The sequence below is a fragment of the Podarcis vaucheri genome (genome assembly GCF_965113315.1).
Source record: "Podarcis vaucheri genome assembly, chromosome: 7".
NCBI lineage: Eukaryota > Metazoa > Chordata > Lepidosauria > Squamata > Lacertidae > Podarcis > Podarcis vaucheri.
In genome coordinates, this window is record NC_138765.1 from 8219981 (window position 1) to 8238332 (window position 18352).

Sequence of the window (18352 nt, forward strand, 5' to 3'; positions counted from 1 at the left end):
AGTCATGTTGGCCACATGACCCGAAAGCTGTACGCCGGCTCCTTCGGCCAATAAAGCAAGATGAGCGCCGCAACCCCAGAGTCGGCCACCACTGGACCTAATGGTCAGGGGTACCTTTACCTTTAAGAGGGGAATTTACCAGGAACATACCTGTCAACTGTTCCCTTTTTTAAAGGAAAATTCCCTTATTCTGTATAGGATACCTCGCAAGAAAAGGGAAAAGTTGACAGCTATGACTCTGCTACTGACTAGTATGAGTGAGGAAGGATAATATTTAATCAATATATCCTCCCCTGCAATCCACAACATTCCCACATTAATAACCGTTGATATATACTATTGTACTGTGTGTGGACTGCAAGAAAGCTGTGTTTGAGTAATACGAATGCCTTCCTAGGCAGCAGACTTCGGTTGGGAAATCAACCTCACGGCACTGAATAAACCTCCGTCCCGTTCCACTTTATTTACTCTCCCCGGTCGCTACATCAACACGATGATGCCATTGCCTGTCAGCCCCTACTTTAAAAATAGATGCCGCCGACAGGGACAGCCGACGGTCCCCAGGCTCGTAAAAAAATAATATTAAAATGAAATGATGCCTCAAAAACAATATTTTTCACACTCACAGGAGCAAGCGGGTCTTAATGAGCCCCCCGCAGGGAGGCGATAATTTGCCTCCCTGGTCAAATAGCGTGACAGGATTTTGGACGGGCTCCTGAACCGAGATCGGGTGGCCCTGAACACACGCCAAAAAAACGCTATGACGAGATGTGCGCCTAGGGCCACTTTCAGATGACCCGAGACAAACTTGAGCAAACGACAGCGGGGAAACATATTCTCCAACGTTTCTCTGGTGAAAATAGGAACGTCCTGTTGAATTCTGGTGCTGGAGGAGACTCTTGAGAGTCCCATGGACTGCAAGAAGATCCAACCTCTCCATTCTGAAGGAAACCAGCCCTGAGTGCTCACTGGAAGGACAGATCCTGAAGCTGAGGCTCCAAGACTTTGGCCACCTCATGAGAAGAGACGACTCCCTGGAAAAGACCCTGATGTTGGGAAAGATGGAGGGCACAAGGAGAAGGGGACAACAGAGGACGAGATGGTTGGACAGTGTTCTCGAAGCTACCAGCATGAGTTTGACCAAACTGCGGGAGGCAGTGGAAGACAGGAGTGCCTGGGATGCTCTGGTCCAGGGGGTCACAAAGAGTCGGACACGACTAAACGACTCAACAACAACAACAACATTCAACAACAACCACAATAATATTAGTAATATTTACACCCTTCCCACCTGACTGGGTTGCCCCAGCCACTCTGGGCGGCTTCTGACATACATAAAAACATAATGGAACAATACAGTGGTACCTCGGGTTACAGATGCTTCAGCTTACAGACTCCACTAACCCAGAAATAGGACCTCGAGTTAAGAACTTTGCTTCAGGATGAGAACAGAAATTGCGCAGCAGCGGCGCAGTAGCAGCGGGAGGCCCCATTAGCTAAAGTGGTACCTCAGGTTAAGAACAGTTTCAGGTTAAGAACGGACCTCCAGAACAAATTAAGTTCTTAACCCGAGGTACCACTGTATTTAAAAACTTCCCTATACAGTGGACGCTTGGGTTGTGAACGTAATCCATGCAGGAGGCACGTTCACAACCCGAAGCCCTGCGTCTGCGCACATGCGGGTCATGATTTAGCGTTTCTGTGCACATATGAGCACCGAAACCTGGAAGTAACCCGTTCCAGTACATCCGGGTTTGGAGCGGTGCGCAACCCGAAAGCGCGCAACCTGAAGCATCTGTAACCCGAGGTACGACTATACAGGACTTCCTTCAGATGTCTTCTGAAGGTTGAATACAGTGGTACCTCGGGTTAAGTACTTAATTCGTTCAGGAGGTCCGTTCTTAACATGAAACTGTTCTTAACCTGAAGCACCACTTTAGCTAACGGGACCTCCCGCTGCCGCCACGCTGCCGGAGCACGATTTCTGTTCTCATTCTGAAGCAAAGTTCTTAACCTGAAGCACTATTTCTGGGTTAGCGGAGTCTGTAACCTGAAGCATATGTAACCTGAAGCGTATGTAACCCGAGGTACCACTGTAGTTTCTTATCTCCTTGGCTCAGAGGTCAGATAACTCCACATCATTTCTCTGAAGAGAGAGCGAAATAACAGAAAGGAGTTTCCAACTTAAGACCCGGAAGAACTTTCTGACAGTAAGAGCTGTTTGGAACAATGACAAGAGAAGCTGATGAACTATGCAGAACTGGCAAAAACGACAGACAGACTAAGAGAAAAAGACAACAGCGGCTTTGAAAAAGAGCGGGAACCATTGATATTATACTTGCAGAAACAAAGAAAGTCTATAGACTGGATGGCAGGATTTAAACAAACATTCACTTTATTAGTATTAGAAAACGTCGAGAAGATAGAGAAACAACATGATGTATTCATTGTTATTTTTAGGTTTGTTTTTAGGTTTGATGTTATTGTAGAAATATGTTATTAGTAGCTTTTTCTTTTAGGAGGCAGCAAAGTGGGGGAAAGCAGAAACAAACCGGAAGCGGAAGGAAGGGGAGGGAGGAAGGAATGCGCAGTAAACATTATGAATATGAGATGTATGAAATGAATGAAAAAGAATAATTTTTTTTGTTAAAACAGTGGAACAGTCTCCCACAAGAGGTTGTGGACTCTCCTTCCTTAGAGGTTTCTAAGCAGAGGTCGGGTCGCCATCTGTCAGGGATGTTCTAGTTGAGATTTCTGCATCACAGGGGGTTGGTTTGGATGACCCCTGGGGTCCCTCACAACTCTGCAACTCCATGATTACACAAAATAATATTGTCTGAAGCATATGGGATGCCGTAAAAAGCAGAGACATCACCTTGCCAGCAAAGGTCAATATAGTTAAAGCTATGCTTTTCCCAGTAGTGATGTATGGAAGTGAGAGCTGGACCCTAAAGAAGGCTGATCGCTGAAGAATGGATGCTTTTGAATTCTGGTGCTGGAGGAGACTCTTGAGAGTCCCATGGACTGCAAGAAGATCAAACCACTCCATTCTTAAGGAAATCAGCCCTGAGTGTTCACTGGAAGGACAGATCCTGAAGCTGAGGCTCCAAGACTTTGGCCACCTCAGGAGAAGAGAAGACTCCCTGGAAAAGACCCTGATGTTGGGAAAGATGGAGGGCACAAGGAGAAGGGGATGACAGAGGACGAGATGGTTGGACATTGTTCTTGAAGCGACCAGAATGAGTTTGACCAAACTGCGGGAGGCAGTGGAAGACAGGAGTGCCTGGCATGCTCTGGTCCAGGCGGTCACAAAGAGTCGGACACGACTAAACGACCAAACAACAAGAAGGCTTTAGACACGATGCTTGCTGACCCACAGGCCTTCTCTGCTTTCCTAGTCACACGGACACCCCCCACCCCAAGGCTACTGCCCAGCCTGCCCCACTGAATCGGGCCAAGACACACACAAACGTCTTTCAGCTGTCAGGCGGAGTAATTTGTTAGCGCCTGCAGCAAACATGGCAAAAGAGGCTTCTCTCGGAGCAAACTCCCTTGCCAGATTCAAAGCCTCATTGTGGGGCGCCCTCCCTCGCTTCCCCCCGAGACGACAAAAGCCTTTGGTTAGCGAGGGAGCGCGGCTCGGCGGCTTATGAAGGGGGCTTTATTTGAAAGAGGGGAAAGCCGCAGGACGGCAGCCAAAACACATCAGTCTTCTTTTTTTATATATAAATATAATTACAAAAAATAAAAAATTAATACAGGCCTCTAACAACCTGCACTCCCCTCCTTGTCCGTCACCCCCCCCCCAACCGTACGGTTTCGGCAAAAAAACACATTTTCTCGCAATAAAAAAAGAGATGGGGCTTATTTGTTTTGGTTAGAACCACATATAAAAAGGGATATCCAAAACAGATCATGCCTCAGGGGGTGTCAGAAGATCAGCTATCCTGCTGCAAGTCATCGCACAACATTTATTGTGGCCGAGGGGCAGGGAAGGCTGAACGAGTCCAATACCCTGAAAACAAGACACTTTCTTCATTTTAGGGTGCTGTGATTCACACGACAAGTTTTGGGGAGTTAGGAGCGAGCCAGCCATAAATCACACTGTGCAAGTTGGGAGTTAACTTTTTATTAGCAAGTATGCACAGACTTGGTGGAGTGTCGGGCCTAGTGGGCAGCTCTCCTTGGTGGGTCTCACCCCATGGATCAGTTGCCAAGACTGAAAATTCCTGCCTTCCCAAAGCTGCTTAAGTCTCCTCCTCTCCAGAGCTTTCCCCAAGCAATCGTAGACTGCGCCTGCCTGCCTGCATCCAACCAACCTCCACTCTGCCCTTTTCGTGTCTCTTCTGGTTCTGGGAGACAAGGAGGGAAGGGAGCTTGTTGCAGCAGGAGGGGGAGAGACCCGTGTCTCTTCACCAACTGGACTCATCTCTGCCTCTTGACATCCCTCCTTTCCTGCTTCAGTTTCTGCCTCTTAATTCTGGACTTCTCTCTGCCACAGACTCTCCCTGCTCACTACACCATGTTAAAAGGTAAAGGGACCCCTGACCATTAGGTCCAGTCATGACCGACTCTGGGGTTGCGGCGCTCATCTTGCATTATTGGCCAAGGGAGCCGGCGTACAGCTTCCGGGTCATGTGGCCAGCATGACTAAGCCGCTTCTGGCGAACCAGAGCAGCGCACGGAAACGCCGTTTACCGTCCTGCCAGAGTGGTACCTATTTATCTACTTGCACTTTGACGTGCTTTTGAACTGCTAGGTTGGCAGGAGCAGGGAGGAAGCAATGGGAGCTCACCCCATTGCAGGGATACGAACCGCCGACCTTCTGATCGGCAAGTCCTAGGCTCTGTGGTTTAACCCACAGCGCCACCCGCGTCCCCCTTTCATTATTATAATTTTTATTAGTTTTTTTAACATACCATTTTCAACAGTAATTAAACAGACTTTTACATCTTATTCAAATTTTTGACTTCCATCAATCCTTGTTTTTAAATTGTATTTTAATCAGCTTGTTTTTATTATTAGTTGTTAGCCGCCCTGAGCCTGGTCTTGGCTGGGGAGGGCGGGGTATAAATAAAGTTTACTATTGTTGTTGTTGTTGTTGTTGTTGTTGTTGTTGTTGTTAACTTTCATGCTCAAATGCAGAAGTTGGTACTGCAGCATCGGAGCAAGACTCCACCCATCTCGTTTTATCTCAGTTTCTCATTTTTCCAGTCACTTCTCCACATTTCCACAACATTTTAAGGCTTTTTTAAAAAATCTCATGAAAATCCACCAGCATTTTAGTGTGAATTTCCCCCCAACACGTGTTTTTCTACGCAATTTTACTAAGTGGGCACCTTTCTCCAGAGCAATTTTTTCCGAGGGTAATGCAAAGTTGTGTCCTATTTTACAGTAATGTGTGCATTTCTATGCACACTTTACTCTAACAAATGCTCCCTCCGTCTTTTTTTACACACAATCTGCCTAGACGCAGGGGACGGCAAACTTTTTCAGAATGGGGCCGGTCCACTGTCCCTCAGACCTTGTGGGGGGCCGGACTATATTTTGAAGGAGGAAAAATGAACAAATTCCTATGCCCCACAAATAACCCAGAGATGTGTTTTAAACAAAAGGACACATTCTACTCATGTAAAAACATGCTGATTCTCAGACTGTCCGTGAGCCGAATTTAGAAGGCGATTGGGTCGGATCCAGCCCACAGGCCTTAGTTTGCCTACGCAGCCTTTCTCAACTTGTGGGTCCCCAGATGTTGTTGAACTACAACTCCCATCACCCCTAGCTAGCAAGGCCAGAGCTCAGGGATGATGGGAGTTGTAGTCCAACAACATCTGGGGACCCAGTTAGAGGGCTGAACTGCAAACCTTGGAGAAGGGCGAATTTCCGAGAGAGGCTTGCGTTTTGCTTTCCACATTGTTTCGGAGCGTGCACGTTAGCTTCTGGTTCAGGTTCAGGTGCGAAATGGATCAAATTTCTTCCCCACCCCTCACCCCCAAAGCTAAGTAGTGTCCAACTCAGTCCTGAAGAACGAAACTTCCCACAGCAACAGTGCCAAGTAGCAGAAATCAGCGGGTGGCTTGCGTCCTCCCCCCCTTCTCCCTCAACACAGGTGTGCAACCCTTAGGCGCTCTCTGCTTCCTCTGATGATGGGAACTTGGAACGAAAAACCAGCTCTCTTTTAGACGTGTCCTTACACCTCCCTCTCTGCACCTTTTCTATTTCATTTTTTGGCTGCCTGGGGTTTACTCCTTTTTAAAAAAACATATTTACGAAGGATTTGGCTGAGCTGCCAAATTCCTACATGAAATTGTCTGCCTAAAGAAACTCTCTTCCCCCACAAAAGGGAGCTCAAGTCTGGAAACGAACAGGAGGGATTCCTGGTGCAGGCGAGAGGCCGCAAATCGCCAGACTTCTTTATTACTTTTCCGTTTGTGCTTACCTGAAGGAGCGTCTCCACTCCCATTGTTCTGCCCGGACACTGAGGTCCAGCGCCGAGGGCCTTCTGGCGGTTCCCTCACTGCGAGAAGCCAAGTTACAGGGAACCAGGCAGAGGGCCTTCTCGGTAGTGGCACCCGCTCTGTGGAACGCCCTCCCACCAGATGTCAAAGAGAACAACAACTACCAGACTTTTAGAAGACATCTGAAGGCAGACCTGTTTAGGGAAGCTTTTAATGTTTAACAGACTACTGTATTTTAATACTTTGTTGGAAGCCGCCCAGAGTGGCTGGGGAAACCCAACCAGATGGGCGGTGTATAAATAAATTATTATTACTATTATTATTACTACAACAAAACAATCCTAAAAGAATGGCATCGGCGCGACGAGATCGCTTCTGAAATTGCTTCTGAATTGCAACTGCTGGAGAGAGGGCTTTGTGCGTGGATCCTTTAGGGCAGGACTTTTGGGGCAGAAGGCCAGGGTCGCACTTGGCTGAACTGGCAGCATACACCTCCACACAAAAAATCATGGGTTTCCAAATTGTACTCATTACTGTCTGAACAGGAGACCTCGAATAGGATAGCTCAGTCCACAGTTTTGACATTGCCTGTCAAAAACTGAACATATTCTTCAAGCTAGCCAAGCCAGCGGTCAGGGATGATGGGAGTTGTAGTCCTGCGATATGTAGAGAGCACCACAACGGGTAAACCTGCCTTAAAAGATAATAATAATAATAATAATTTATTTGTACCCCGCCCATAGGGACACGGGTGGCGCTGTGGGTTAAACCACAGAGCCTAGGGCTTGCCAATCAGAAGGTCGACGGTTCGAATCCCCACGACGGGGTGAGCTCCCGTTGCTTCCTCCCTGCTCCTGCCAACCTAGCAGTTTGAAAGCACGTCAAAGTACAAGTAGATAAATAGGTACCGCTCTGGTGGGAAGGTAAACGGCATTTCCATGCGCTGCTCTGCTTCACCAGAAGCGGCTTAGTCATGCTGGCCACAAGACCCGGAAGCTGTACGCCGGCTCCCTTGGCCAGTAAAGCGAGATGAGCGCCGCAACCCCAGAGTCGGCCATGACTGGACCTAATGGTCAGGGGGCCCTATACCTTTACTTTACCCCACCCATCTGGCTGGGTTTCCCCAGCCATTCTGGGCGGCTTCCAACAAAAGACCAAGCATACACATTAAAAACTTCCCTGAACAGGGCTGCCTTCAGATGTCTTCTGAATGTCAGGTAGTTGTTTATCTCTTTGACATCTGGTGGGAGGTTGTTCCACAGGGCGGGTGCCACTACCGAGAAGGCCCTCTGCCTGGTTCCCTGTAACTTGGCTTCTCGCAGTGAGGGAACTGCCAGAAGGCCCTTGGCGCTGTACCTCAGTGTCCGGGCAGAACGATGGAGGTGGAGACGCTCCTTCAGATATTCTGGGCCGAGGCCGTTTAGGGCTTTAAAGATCAACAGCAACACTTTGAATTGTGCTCGGAAACGTAAAAGTAGGGACTTGCGTGCCCTATGCACTTACAGCTGTCTCATACCACTGAATCTCAGCTGTGATGCTACTTACGCTGAGACTGGAAGTGGGAATCTAAGTTGGTAGAGACTTTTAACCTCAGGGTTCTGGGTTCAAGTCCCACGTGTCAGGGACTGGATGGATGCAAAGGAGCGGTAGGAGGAGCTGGCTGTGAAGCCCCCAGGGGAAGATGGCTCAGAGCCCATGGAGTGATGGTGGGACAATTACGAGTCAGCAGAGGGAGTAGCCTGGGGATAGGAGGTGTCGGAAGCTGAGAAGGTACCGTATTTTTCGCTCTATAAGACGCACCAGACCACAAGACACACCTAGTTTTTGGAGGAGGAAAACAAGAAAAAAATAATTCTGAATCTCAGAAGCCAGAACAGCAAGAGGGATCGCTGCGCAGTGAAAGCAGCAATCCCTCTTGCTGTTCTAGCTTCTGGGATAGCTGCACAGCCTGCATTCACCCCATAAGACGCACACACATTTCCCCTTACTTTTTAGAAAGGAAAAGGTGAGTCTTATAGAGCAAAAAATACGGTAACAGGTCTAGGGTTGCCATATGTCTGGACATATCTGGATTACTGCAGCCATAAGCAGCATCTGAGCGGAAATGTTACAATGTTTCTGCATGTTACAAAGTTGTATAGATCCTCAAACTATTTAGCTGATTATTATCAATAAAAAGTTTGTCAATGTTTATTCAAAACCTGCCAAGGAGTCCAGTTCGCTTTGTTGCGTCTTCAGATACTTTGCAAAGGGTTCCCATTCATCCTTAAAGCCACAGTTATCCTTGTCCCGTAGCTTATATGTCAGTTTTGCCAGTTTTGCATAGTCCATCAATTTTTCTTGCCATGATTCCTTAGTGGGGGTTTCTTCAGTCTTCCATCCTTGTGCAACCAGAACTCTCGCGGCCGTTGTCGCATACATGAAGATGCTTTTCAACTTTTTTGGCAGGTCTTTCCCTACAATCCCCAACAAAAATGCCCCGGTTTTTTTAAACAAATGTTAAATGGAACATTTTCTTTAATTCGTTGTATATCATTTCCCAATTTTTTAAAATTACCTTACACTGCTTTCCCTACTTCTGAATCCCCAGCAGCTGGCATTCAGAGGTCTTCCCTGACGCTACCCACCGGGCAAAAGAGGACCATTGCGTTGCCAGGGTTCTCTACATCCCCACCAGGGTGCTGTGGAAGATGCAGCCACCACTGGTCACTGGAGCCCTTCCAAATCCAGGCTCGTCCTCTTGGGCCAACCGTGTGTCCTCCTGGCTCAGGAATAGGTCACGCTTTCACATGCTGTGAAACACAGGCCGTCCCGCGGCTGCCAGATGGGGAACGACCGACATCCATATTTAGTTCCCGGTGGTTGCCTGCAGGAGCTAATTTTACTCTGCCCTGGCAGGGCCAAGCCCCTCGGGGACTGATGTCATCCCCTCTCCGGGGACTTAAAAAAAGATCAGTATTAGTCAGCTGGAAAGCCAGCCAGCAGGACCCACAGATCGATAGCCTTCTCGTCCCCGCACCTCGCTCGGACGTGACAGGTGGAGGGTTGGGAAGAGATAACATCTCGGGGCCTGCACAGGGCGAGTTGATTTAATGGGAATCACCCCAACCCAAATTTTAAAGGAGGGGGACTTCTGGATCAGTCCCTGGCTCGTGTCTCCGGGGTGGAGATGAGGCATACGACTTGGGCACATTCTGTGGGAGAGCGGCTAGGGGCTGTAAAATAATCTCCAAAAGCCATTCTGCCCGGGAGTCTCTCTCCTCTGCCTGCTCGAACGGGGTTCGATGGTGCCCACGTTCGCACCTCGCTTTTAAAGCACTGTGACTTTAAACAGTAGCGGCCTCCCCCAAATAATTTTGGGAGTTGTAGTTTGGCAAGGGCACCCAGAGTTGCCCCTTCCCGCTTCCCTCGCAGAGCTACAATTCTCTGGGAAGACGGAATGGCTGTTAAACCGCTCTGGGAATTGTAGCTCTGGGAGGGCAATAGGGGTCACCTAAGCACTCTCAGCGCCCTTTAAAAAAAACTACAGCTCCCAAGATTCTTCAGGAGAAACCGTGACTGTTCAAAGTGCTTTAAATGTACAGTGTATTATGTGACTTTTTGCCGCAGTCTAGGCTCCTCTGAAGGAAGCTGGGTCTGAAGAGAAGCACCTGAAATGTGGTCAGAGGAGCAAAAATCTGTCCCACCCACCCCAAAAAAACCATTCAGATATTGCTAATCATCTTCATCAACAGATACACAACCTTCCGTTTATTGGATTGTCTTTTTTTTGTTTTGTATTTTGTGGTATTGTCATTTTATTTTGCGATGTACGGGTATAGGGTGGTATACAAATTTACAAAATAATAATAATAATAATAATAATAATAATAATAATAATAATAATAATAATAATAATTTATTAAATTTGTATACTGCCCCTCATCCGCAGATCTCAGGGCGCTTCACAACCATGAAGGGGGGCGGGTATTTGAATATACACCCCCATCAAGATTGGCTCTCCTAACGGGAGGGTTGTATGGTGTTGAGAAAGTTGTGGTCCCTGGTGCAATTTGAGTGTTATGGAGGTTGTGGTTCTCCTAAACAAGATGGCTGCCAAGGCTATAGAAACAGAGGACGCTCCCTTACACCCAGTCAGGCCATTGGTCCACCCAGCTCAGTAATGTCCACACTGACTGGTAGCATTTCTTCAAAGTTCCAGGCAGGGGATGTTCCCAGCCCTAACTGGAGACACTGGGGCTCGAACCTGGAACCTTCTGCATGTGAAAAAGGTGCTGCACCAGGGGGAATCAGCCAAACATTCTTCCGGGCCTAGAACAAGTTGTGCGGGGTAGCAAAACCAGCTGGTGGTTGCTAGACAACCATCAAGCGTCCTCTTTCTCGCGCCAAAGACTCAGGAGGCGAGTGGGACAATGGCGTCATTTCCTAAGTAATGCTTTGGGCTTTGTTAAGTTGTGGGTGAACATATCAGACGACACAGCGATTCTTCAAACAGCTCTTGTTTATTCACAGGCCAGAACAGAACCAAAACTTCAATACATAACACCCCTCCCCACCGAGATAAGGCATTAGTTACAGTCATAGTGGTTCCATTCCATACAGCAATACCCTTATTGGTTTCCGTAAGGAACATAAGCATATAAATTGACCCTATTCACCATACAGCTTTACATGTGCAGTTTGTCCAGTGAACATAGTCTTTTAAATACACTGGGCGCTTGGAAACCCTCTGGGTCGCCGAGGGCCAGTACCAGGGTCCGGGTGGCCTTGCAGATTTCCTGGGCGGAGAGTTCAGCAGTTTCCGAGGCCACGGCCTCCTCAATGGCTTTCTGCAGCGTGAGGTCTGGCTTGGTGAGGAGACGCCGTTGCAGACGGATGTCCCGGACCCCGCAGACGATTTGATCCATCAGGGCATCGTCTAAGTCTCGGAATTCGCAGTGCATTGCAGCCTGTCAGAGGGCGGTGATGTAGTTGTTAATTGACTCCCCCTCTGCCTTGTTCCGGTGGTAGAACACATGGCGGGCAGCAATCTTGGATGGCTTTGGCGCGTAGTGGTTGCGGAGCTTCTCTTGAATCGTGTCCCACGGTGCTGCCTGGACTGCTACAGGCGCAACCAATGCTCGGGCCGTCTCAAACACCTCAAGCCCACACAGCGGCGTAGCGTGAGTTGTCAGCACCCGGGGCAAGGCAAGTAATTTGCGCCCCCCCTAACCCGGGGCAAGGCAAGTAATTTGCACCCCCCTAACCCGGGGCAAGGCAAGTAATTTGCGCCCCCCCTAACCCCTAGCCTGCCGATCTGAGGCGAGTTGCCGCTGGCGCTGCCGCCCAAACGACGCCGCTTTCCCGGAGGTGGGGGGGCAGAGAGGCGAGGAAAATGCAACATGGCCCAGCCGCTGCAGCAGCAGCGGCGCAGGCAGGGCTGTGAGGAGGGGCTGCCTGGCGCGTCCTCCATGACCCTGACGCGCGGGGACCGCGACGAGCGCTGAGAGCCGCTGCCTGCCGGACGCCTTCAGCCCGGGCGCGCGCACAGTTCGTCGGTTCCGCGAGACATGGGGCTCTGCTACAGCCTGCGCCTGAGGCTCTTCGGCGACTCTGGAGGCAGCGAGCGCGGCCCCCCCAGATGTTGCGCCCGGTGCGGCCGGCCCCCCTTGCACCCCCACGCTACGCCACTGGGCCCACAGAGGCTGAGGAATAGCCCCTGCTTACGCTCCTGTGATACTTCCGTCAGCTCGTTGGCTTGGAGGTAGCAGTCGAACCGAGCGAGGTAGGAGTCCCATGATTCAGAGGCTGGCGCAAACGGCGGTAGAGGCACAAGTGAAGCCATGATTCCGATGCCGGCGTGGAGGGCGATGGATGGAACTCAGTGCTCTAGCCAGAACGGCCAGCTCTGAATTGGTTTTGTTCAGTGATTTCGCTCGGTGTTTCAGCTCAGTGATTCAGCTCAGCTCAGAGGTGGCTGCATCTAGCTGTGCTCCGATGTCCATCAATCCCATCCTTGTTGCCAGTGTTAAGTGGTGGGTGAACATATCAGACGACACAGCGATTCTTCAAACAGCTCTTGTTTATTCACAGGCCAGAACAGAACTGAAACTTCAATACATAACAGGCTTCCTTTGCAGCAAAACTCGACGATTATTAACATTGCGTTATCCTTGATGGAAAGGCAAAAGTGGTGGAGGAGGTCTCCGCTCTCACAAGCTTAGGGTTGTATGCAGAGTAGACCCATTCATTCCAATGGATCTACTCTTAGCCACAACCCTTATAAGCTACATTTCAACGCTGCGGGGGAGAGGAGGAGGCGAGAGAAGGCAGGTGCAAGGCTAATGGGAAGGATATGCCCAAATGAGTTGGGTGGGCTTTTTCAGAAGGGCGAGAAAGTGCCGAGGAGGAGAGATTCAGAGTGGCATAGTGGGATCTCTGGGTTGTGGGTTCAAGCCCCATGTTGAGCAAAAGATCCCCGCATCACAGGGGGGCTGGATTTGATGAGCCTCGTGGTCCCTTCTGACTCTGCAATTCTATGAAAGGATTAGGAGAGCAGTGGAGAGGCCATAGTGGGTTCTGGGGAGGTGGGACAGAGTTTCGGGGCAAAGGCACATCAGGGAAACTCAAAGTAGAGCGCCTTGCAAGAGCTCAGCTGCTCCGTCCGCTGATGCAAGCAGCATGAGCTTTGCAAGAGGTCAGCTGCCCATCCAGTAAGGTCAGAACTTTGTAAACAGAGCAGCAGAAGACAACTGCATCAGATTTAAAGTTGTGAATCGGCCTTGGCACATGCAGGAACGAAATGTCACCGTGTCCCTGGCACATGTAAACATGCAAGCGAAGCCTGTTGTCTTTGTCTATGGATGCCCAGATAAACACGGCGAAGGAATAATCATCGTTGCGCTGACTGGCAAATCTTTCCCCGCCACACTGGACTACAACTCCCATCAGCCCCTGCAAGCACAGGGATGATGGGAACTGTAGTTCGACAACATCTGGAGGACCAGAGATCCCTCACGCTTGCCTAAGAACCTGAGAACAGGCCTGCTGGGTCAGGTTAAAGATCCCTGAGGACCAGAAACTTGCTCCTCACCTAGCCGAGTGGGTCTCTCTCTCTGTTATGTGTACATTATAAAAAGAAGTAATAGCAGTAAGCAAAAGAGTGCCCCAGGAAGCTCACCATGTAGGTGTTGAAAGAATAGTCCTGCCCCACTGCTTCTCCCTGCAGCCGGCATTTAATGGTAAACTGCTCCTGAGCACGGAGGTTCGATACAGACGTTGTGACCGATAGCCATTGATAAACCATTAGCTGCAAGGTGTGGCCTTAAGGCCACCGGAGGCCCTCACCTTGCAGGGGCTAAGAAGGCCTAGGCCTGGATAGGTGGCTGTCAGAGGTTCTGTGGTGTAGTGGTTAGAACACTGTACTAGGGCCCGGGAGATCAGGGTTCAAATCCACACACAACATAACTATAAGTGCCTCTTCAACGTTTAGGAATGCGGGTATGTTTTTGTCAATGCAGTACTGACGTATTTGTTAACGCTGGCGATGATTTCTGCATTGCAAGGGGTTGGACTAGACGACCCCCGAGTCGCTTCCAACTCTACAATTCTATGATTCTAGAATAATAATAAAAACAGTAAGGGGAATTCAGCCACAAAGCTCCTGAGCATTTCTGTTGTTCACTACTCTGTTGTTCACTGCATTCAGTTTCTCGGATCAGATTTTTGTCCCCTTTATTATTGGAAATCTCAGGTGACTCCTTGGAAACACAGCTAATTCATTTATTGCAAGATTCTGATCCGAGTAGGTCCCTTTCTGTTGCCAGATTTCTGATAACAGTATTAGCCTATAAGAGGAAAAATGGATTACTCTATGATTATTGATTTTGCCAAAATAATATTGATTTATACTGATAATTTGATATTTTAAGCGCTATACTGTTCTTATTTTAATGGAATTTAGAAACATACGGTCTGAGATGTACTTGATTTAAACGTAATTTAATTTATTAATTTTATCTTGTTATACCTGTGTTGCTGTATGATGTATTGAATATGGGCCTATGGCCGTAATAAACTATCTATCTATCTATCTATCTATCTATCTATCTATCTATCTCCTGAGCATACCCTCCAACATTTCTTCGATGAAAATAGGGAGGCCCCATTCCATAATGATATTTTTACTATTTATAACCGACACATCTTACTGGGTTGCCCCAGGCATTCTGGGCAGCTTCCAACATATATAGAAACATTATAAAACATTAAGCATTTTTTTAAAAAAAACTCTCCTATACAGGACTGCCTTCAGACGGCTCAGGGGTCGGATAACTCCATACCATCCAACATTTCTCCAATGAAAATAGGGACGTCCTAAGGGAAAATGGGACATTCTGGGATCAAATCAGAAACCGGGACAGCTTCTCTAAATCAGGGGCATCCCTGGAAAATAGGGACATTTGGAAGGAATGTATGGGGTGACTTTGGGCCAGTCACAGCCTAACCTACTTCGCAAGGTTGTTGTCTGGGACGTGCAGAACCACAAACACCACCTTGAGTTCATCGGAGGAAAGGTGAGAGATAAATAGAATAATAAAAAGAGCAAAAGGTGGGAAATAAATGGAAGAAAATGTTTTTAAACGAAGAAAACACCAGTTTTTATAAACCTGTTTTAATGCGTTTTATGCATTGATCAGAATTGATCAGAAGGTCGGTGGTTTGAATCCCCGTGACGGGGTGAGCTCCTGTTGCTCGGTCCTGCCCACCTAGTAGTTCGAAAGCACATCAAAGTGCAAGTAGATAAATAGGTACCACTCTGGCGGGACGGTAAACAGCGTTTCCATGCGCTGCTCTGGTTCGCCAGAAGCGGCTTAGTCATGCTGGCGACATGACCCGGAAGCTGTACGCCGGCTCCCTCGGCCAATAAAGCGAGACGAGCGCCGCAACCCCAGAGTCGGCCACGACTGGACCTAATGGTCAGGGGTCCCTTTACCTTTACTATATTGCATCTACCTCAGAGGGTTGTTGTGGGGATCAAATAGGGAAGGGGAGTACCAAGTACACCACTTTGAGAAAAAGATGGCCTCTAAATGTAGGAAATCAATAAATAACTGTGCCAAATCAATTTCAGGGGATGCAGTCCAAGGGTGATGACCGCAATCCTAACTCCAGAGACCTTTGGAAAGCCTCAGCCTGATCAGAGCCCAAGGTTGAGAAGTCAGACTGACCCAAATACCATGGAAAAGCGACGACAAGCAAAAGCTGTACCTGGTGATTTCTGCCTGCCCCGCAGCTGTTCAAGAGACCTGCTAACAAACGAAGGTGCAAAACTGCTGAGCCCAGGCAGTAAAAGTCTGCTGCATTGACACGATTGTACCCCCTGAGTCCAAACCGCTGCCCGCCTCTTCTACAAGATCATCTTCGACTTCTCAAAAGGGACATTCATTCTTCGGGTGTCTGTGGTCTCGGGAAGCTAAGGAACGCCAAAACCTCAGCCCTCCTGCTAAGAGGAGGCGAGTTAAGCTCTTGCTGTCAGAAGCAAGCCAATACAAGAGCAGCTCATGCTTGCAAAGTGATTTTTGGCCAGTTGGGATAAACCACCAAAGTTGCAACCCTCAAGCTCCAAACCAGATTTTATAAAAACTACTTGACTGGAGGCAGTTAGAGGAAGTCTCCAGAAAGCAGTTCTGCACCACCAAAATGAATGTGTGAATTTCAGAAGATAAATAAAAAATAAAATAAGGACACAACTGCTTTGTTTCGTCAGGCATTCTGGCTCTCCAGACACAGTGTGAGAATCTTCCTAAGTGTATGTGTGCATATTATAAAAATAAAATGTTAGCTCTACGGCTTTCTGCGGCTTCTGGGAAGGAAAGATTTGCAGAGAGCAAAAACACTTTGCATTAGGGGTTCTGTAGCTTGTGGATTGTAAACTGGAGTCAAGCCAAAATAAACCAAATGTCGTGCCAAGCATTGATCGCCGTAACTTCTCTTTTTTTAAAATAAAACACCCACGTTTGACATTTCAGGTGCTGTGGCATCCAAACCTTCATGAATCCGCGTCCTATCGGCCACAGAGCCAAAATCAGGAAGATGTCGATCTCAGTTGCTGATAAATTCCCCCCACCCCAATCCCACAGTTAGGATGTTGTCGGTTTAGGTGCATTTCTTTGTTAGATATCGACAGCTGCTGTTCTGAGCCGTTTTGCGTGCTCTTAAACTTACAATAGCAACATTAATATTACCAATAATAGTAATACAAGTAAGAGGTCCCGTGAACCTTTCGCTTCACTGCAAGCCGCCTAGACACTCCCCTGTGTTAGGCAACTAATAAATTCAATAATAGCATTATGAACGGTGATAATATAAGGAAGAGGACCAGTAAACTATTTGCTTGATGGTGAATTGCCCAGAGGCTTCCCCCTGTGTTAGGCAACTACGAAGTTAAATAATAGGGGTGCAGCAATGAAATTGTCTAGCACATTTGCAGAGCTAAGCAGGTTTCAAATTGAATGGTGGCCCACGTGTTGAGATACTTGTATTGAAGGGGGTTGGCCTAGAGGATCTTTGGGTGTCCCTTTCAACTCTACAGGTCTATGATTCTAACAATATAAGCAAGAGGGTGAGTGCATTTTTCACTCAAGGTCAGTGCATGCCCCCTAAAAAAAAACCAAACCAAAAAAACCCCACACCCTTAAATCCCATTATAGCGCTTAATAGAAATACAGTAATACCAATTTTGTCTCTTTTTTACCCCAGATCGGTACAGTGGTACCTCGGGTTAAGAACTTAATTCATTCTGGAGGTCCGTTCTTAACCTGAAACTGTTCTTAACCATGAAGCACCACTTTAGCTAATGGGGTTTCCCGCTGCCGCTGCGCGATTTCTGTTCTCATCCTGAAGCGAAGTTCTTAACCCGAGGTACTATTTCTGGGTTAGGGGAGTCTGTAACCTGAAGCGTCTGTAACCCGAGGTCCCGCTGCATATTTCTGAAGCCGCGGCTTTCTGAAACCTTCCTCCAAACTTTACGCACGACTTTTGGTTCTGGAACAAGCCCCATGCGCCGATCTCCCCTGTCTCCAAAAACGCACAGACACACGGACAAACACCCCACAACCTTCCCCATCGCTCTGTTGGCTTGCTTTCCCCCCACCCCACCCCCCAAAAAAAGTCCCCCTTACCGGCGAGGTGTCCAAACGAAAAGGTGTCACCGCCGCCACAGCCAGCAGCCACCACAGCAGCAGCTCCGGGACGAGGCGCGTCCGGGGGCGCGCACAGCGCATGGTGGGGCCGATCGGGGCTGCCGGGCTCGCCCTTTCCTCGGCGGGGGCCACTGGACGCCGCGGGCGCGCTGCATGGAGGTTTTATAAAGCGGCGGGGGTGGCAGCCCTACCTCCGCCTCCCCTGCGCGCCGCATGTCCTTGCACTTTCCCCTAAGGTGGTCCAAACCACGTGGACCCAGAACAGCTGGGGAGGCGCCACGCCCCCTGCGGAGGGAAGAGACCCGCCTCCCTTCCCATATGGAGGCTCCCGGCAGAAAGTTTGGAGCGTTGGGGTTGAGTTTTTCCCCAAGGCGACATGGAATCAAAAGACTTCGAGAGTACCCCAAAAGTCATCTAGGGTATGCCAACCTTCTGCAATGCAGGAATTATTTTTTTTTGCCCGAGGTAGGACTCGAACCCGGGACACGGGTGGCACTGTGGTCTAAACCACAGAGCCTAGGACTTGCCGATCAGAAGGTCGGCGGTTCGAATCGCTGTGACGGGGTGAGCTCCCTTTGCTCGGTCCTTGCTGCTGCCAACCAGGTGCCATAAGAAAGCTGCAGAGATAGCGCAGGATAGTGCGCACCCCGGAAATGATCTCCTTCAGCTTCTGCCTTCTGGAAGAAGGTACAGGGTTATAAAAACTAGGAC

At 48.7% G+C, this 18352-nt stretch overlaps 1 protein-coding gene and 1 long non-coding RNA gene across 3 annotated transcripts in view; one reads left to right on the forward strand and one right to left on the reverse strand.

Annotated features, from left to right (window-relative positions):
* The window catches only part of LOC309536859 (SPARC-related modular calcium-binding protein 1-like), a 61485-nt gene extending 43639 nt beyond the window's left edge, over positions 1–17846 (reverse strand). The window contains exon 1 of one of the 2 annotated variants that reach the window (XM_082231228.1): positions 17621–17846. In XM_082231228.1, the coding sequence (XP_082087354.1) occupies positions 17621–17722 (102 nt within the window). In that variant the 5' untranslated portion in view covers positions 17723–17846. The remainder of the gene's footprint in view (positions 1–17620) is intronic. The other variant, XM_082231229.1, reaches the window with a different exon arrangement.
* LOC309536709 lies at positions 14622–16412 on the forward strand. Its single transcript, XR_014221708.1, has 2 exons — positions 14622–15013; positions 15571–16412. It is a non-coding gene; the product is annotated as an uncharacterized lncRNA (long non-coding RNA).
* Positions 17847–18352: the final 506 nt, after the last annotated feature.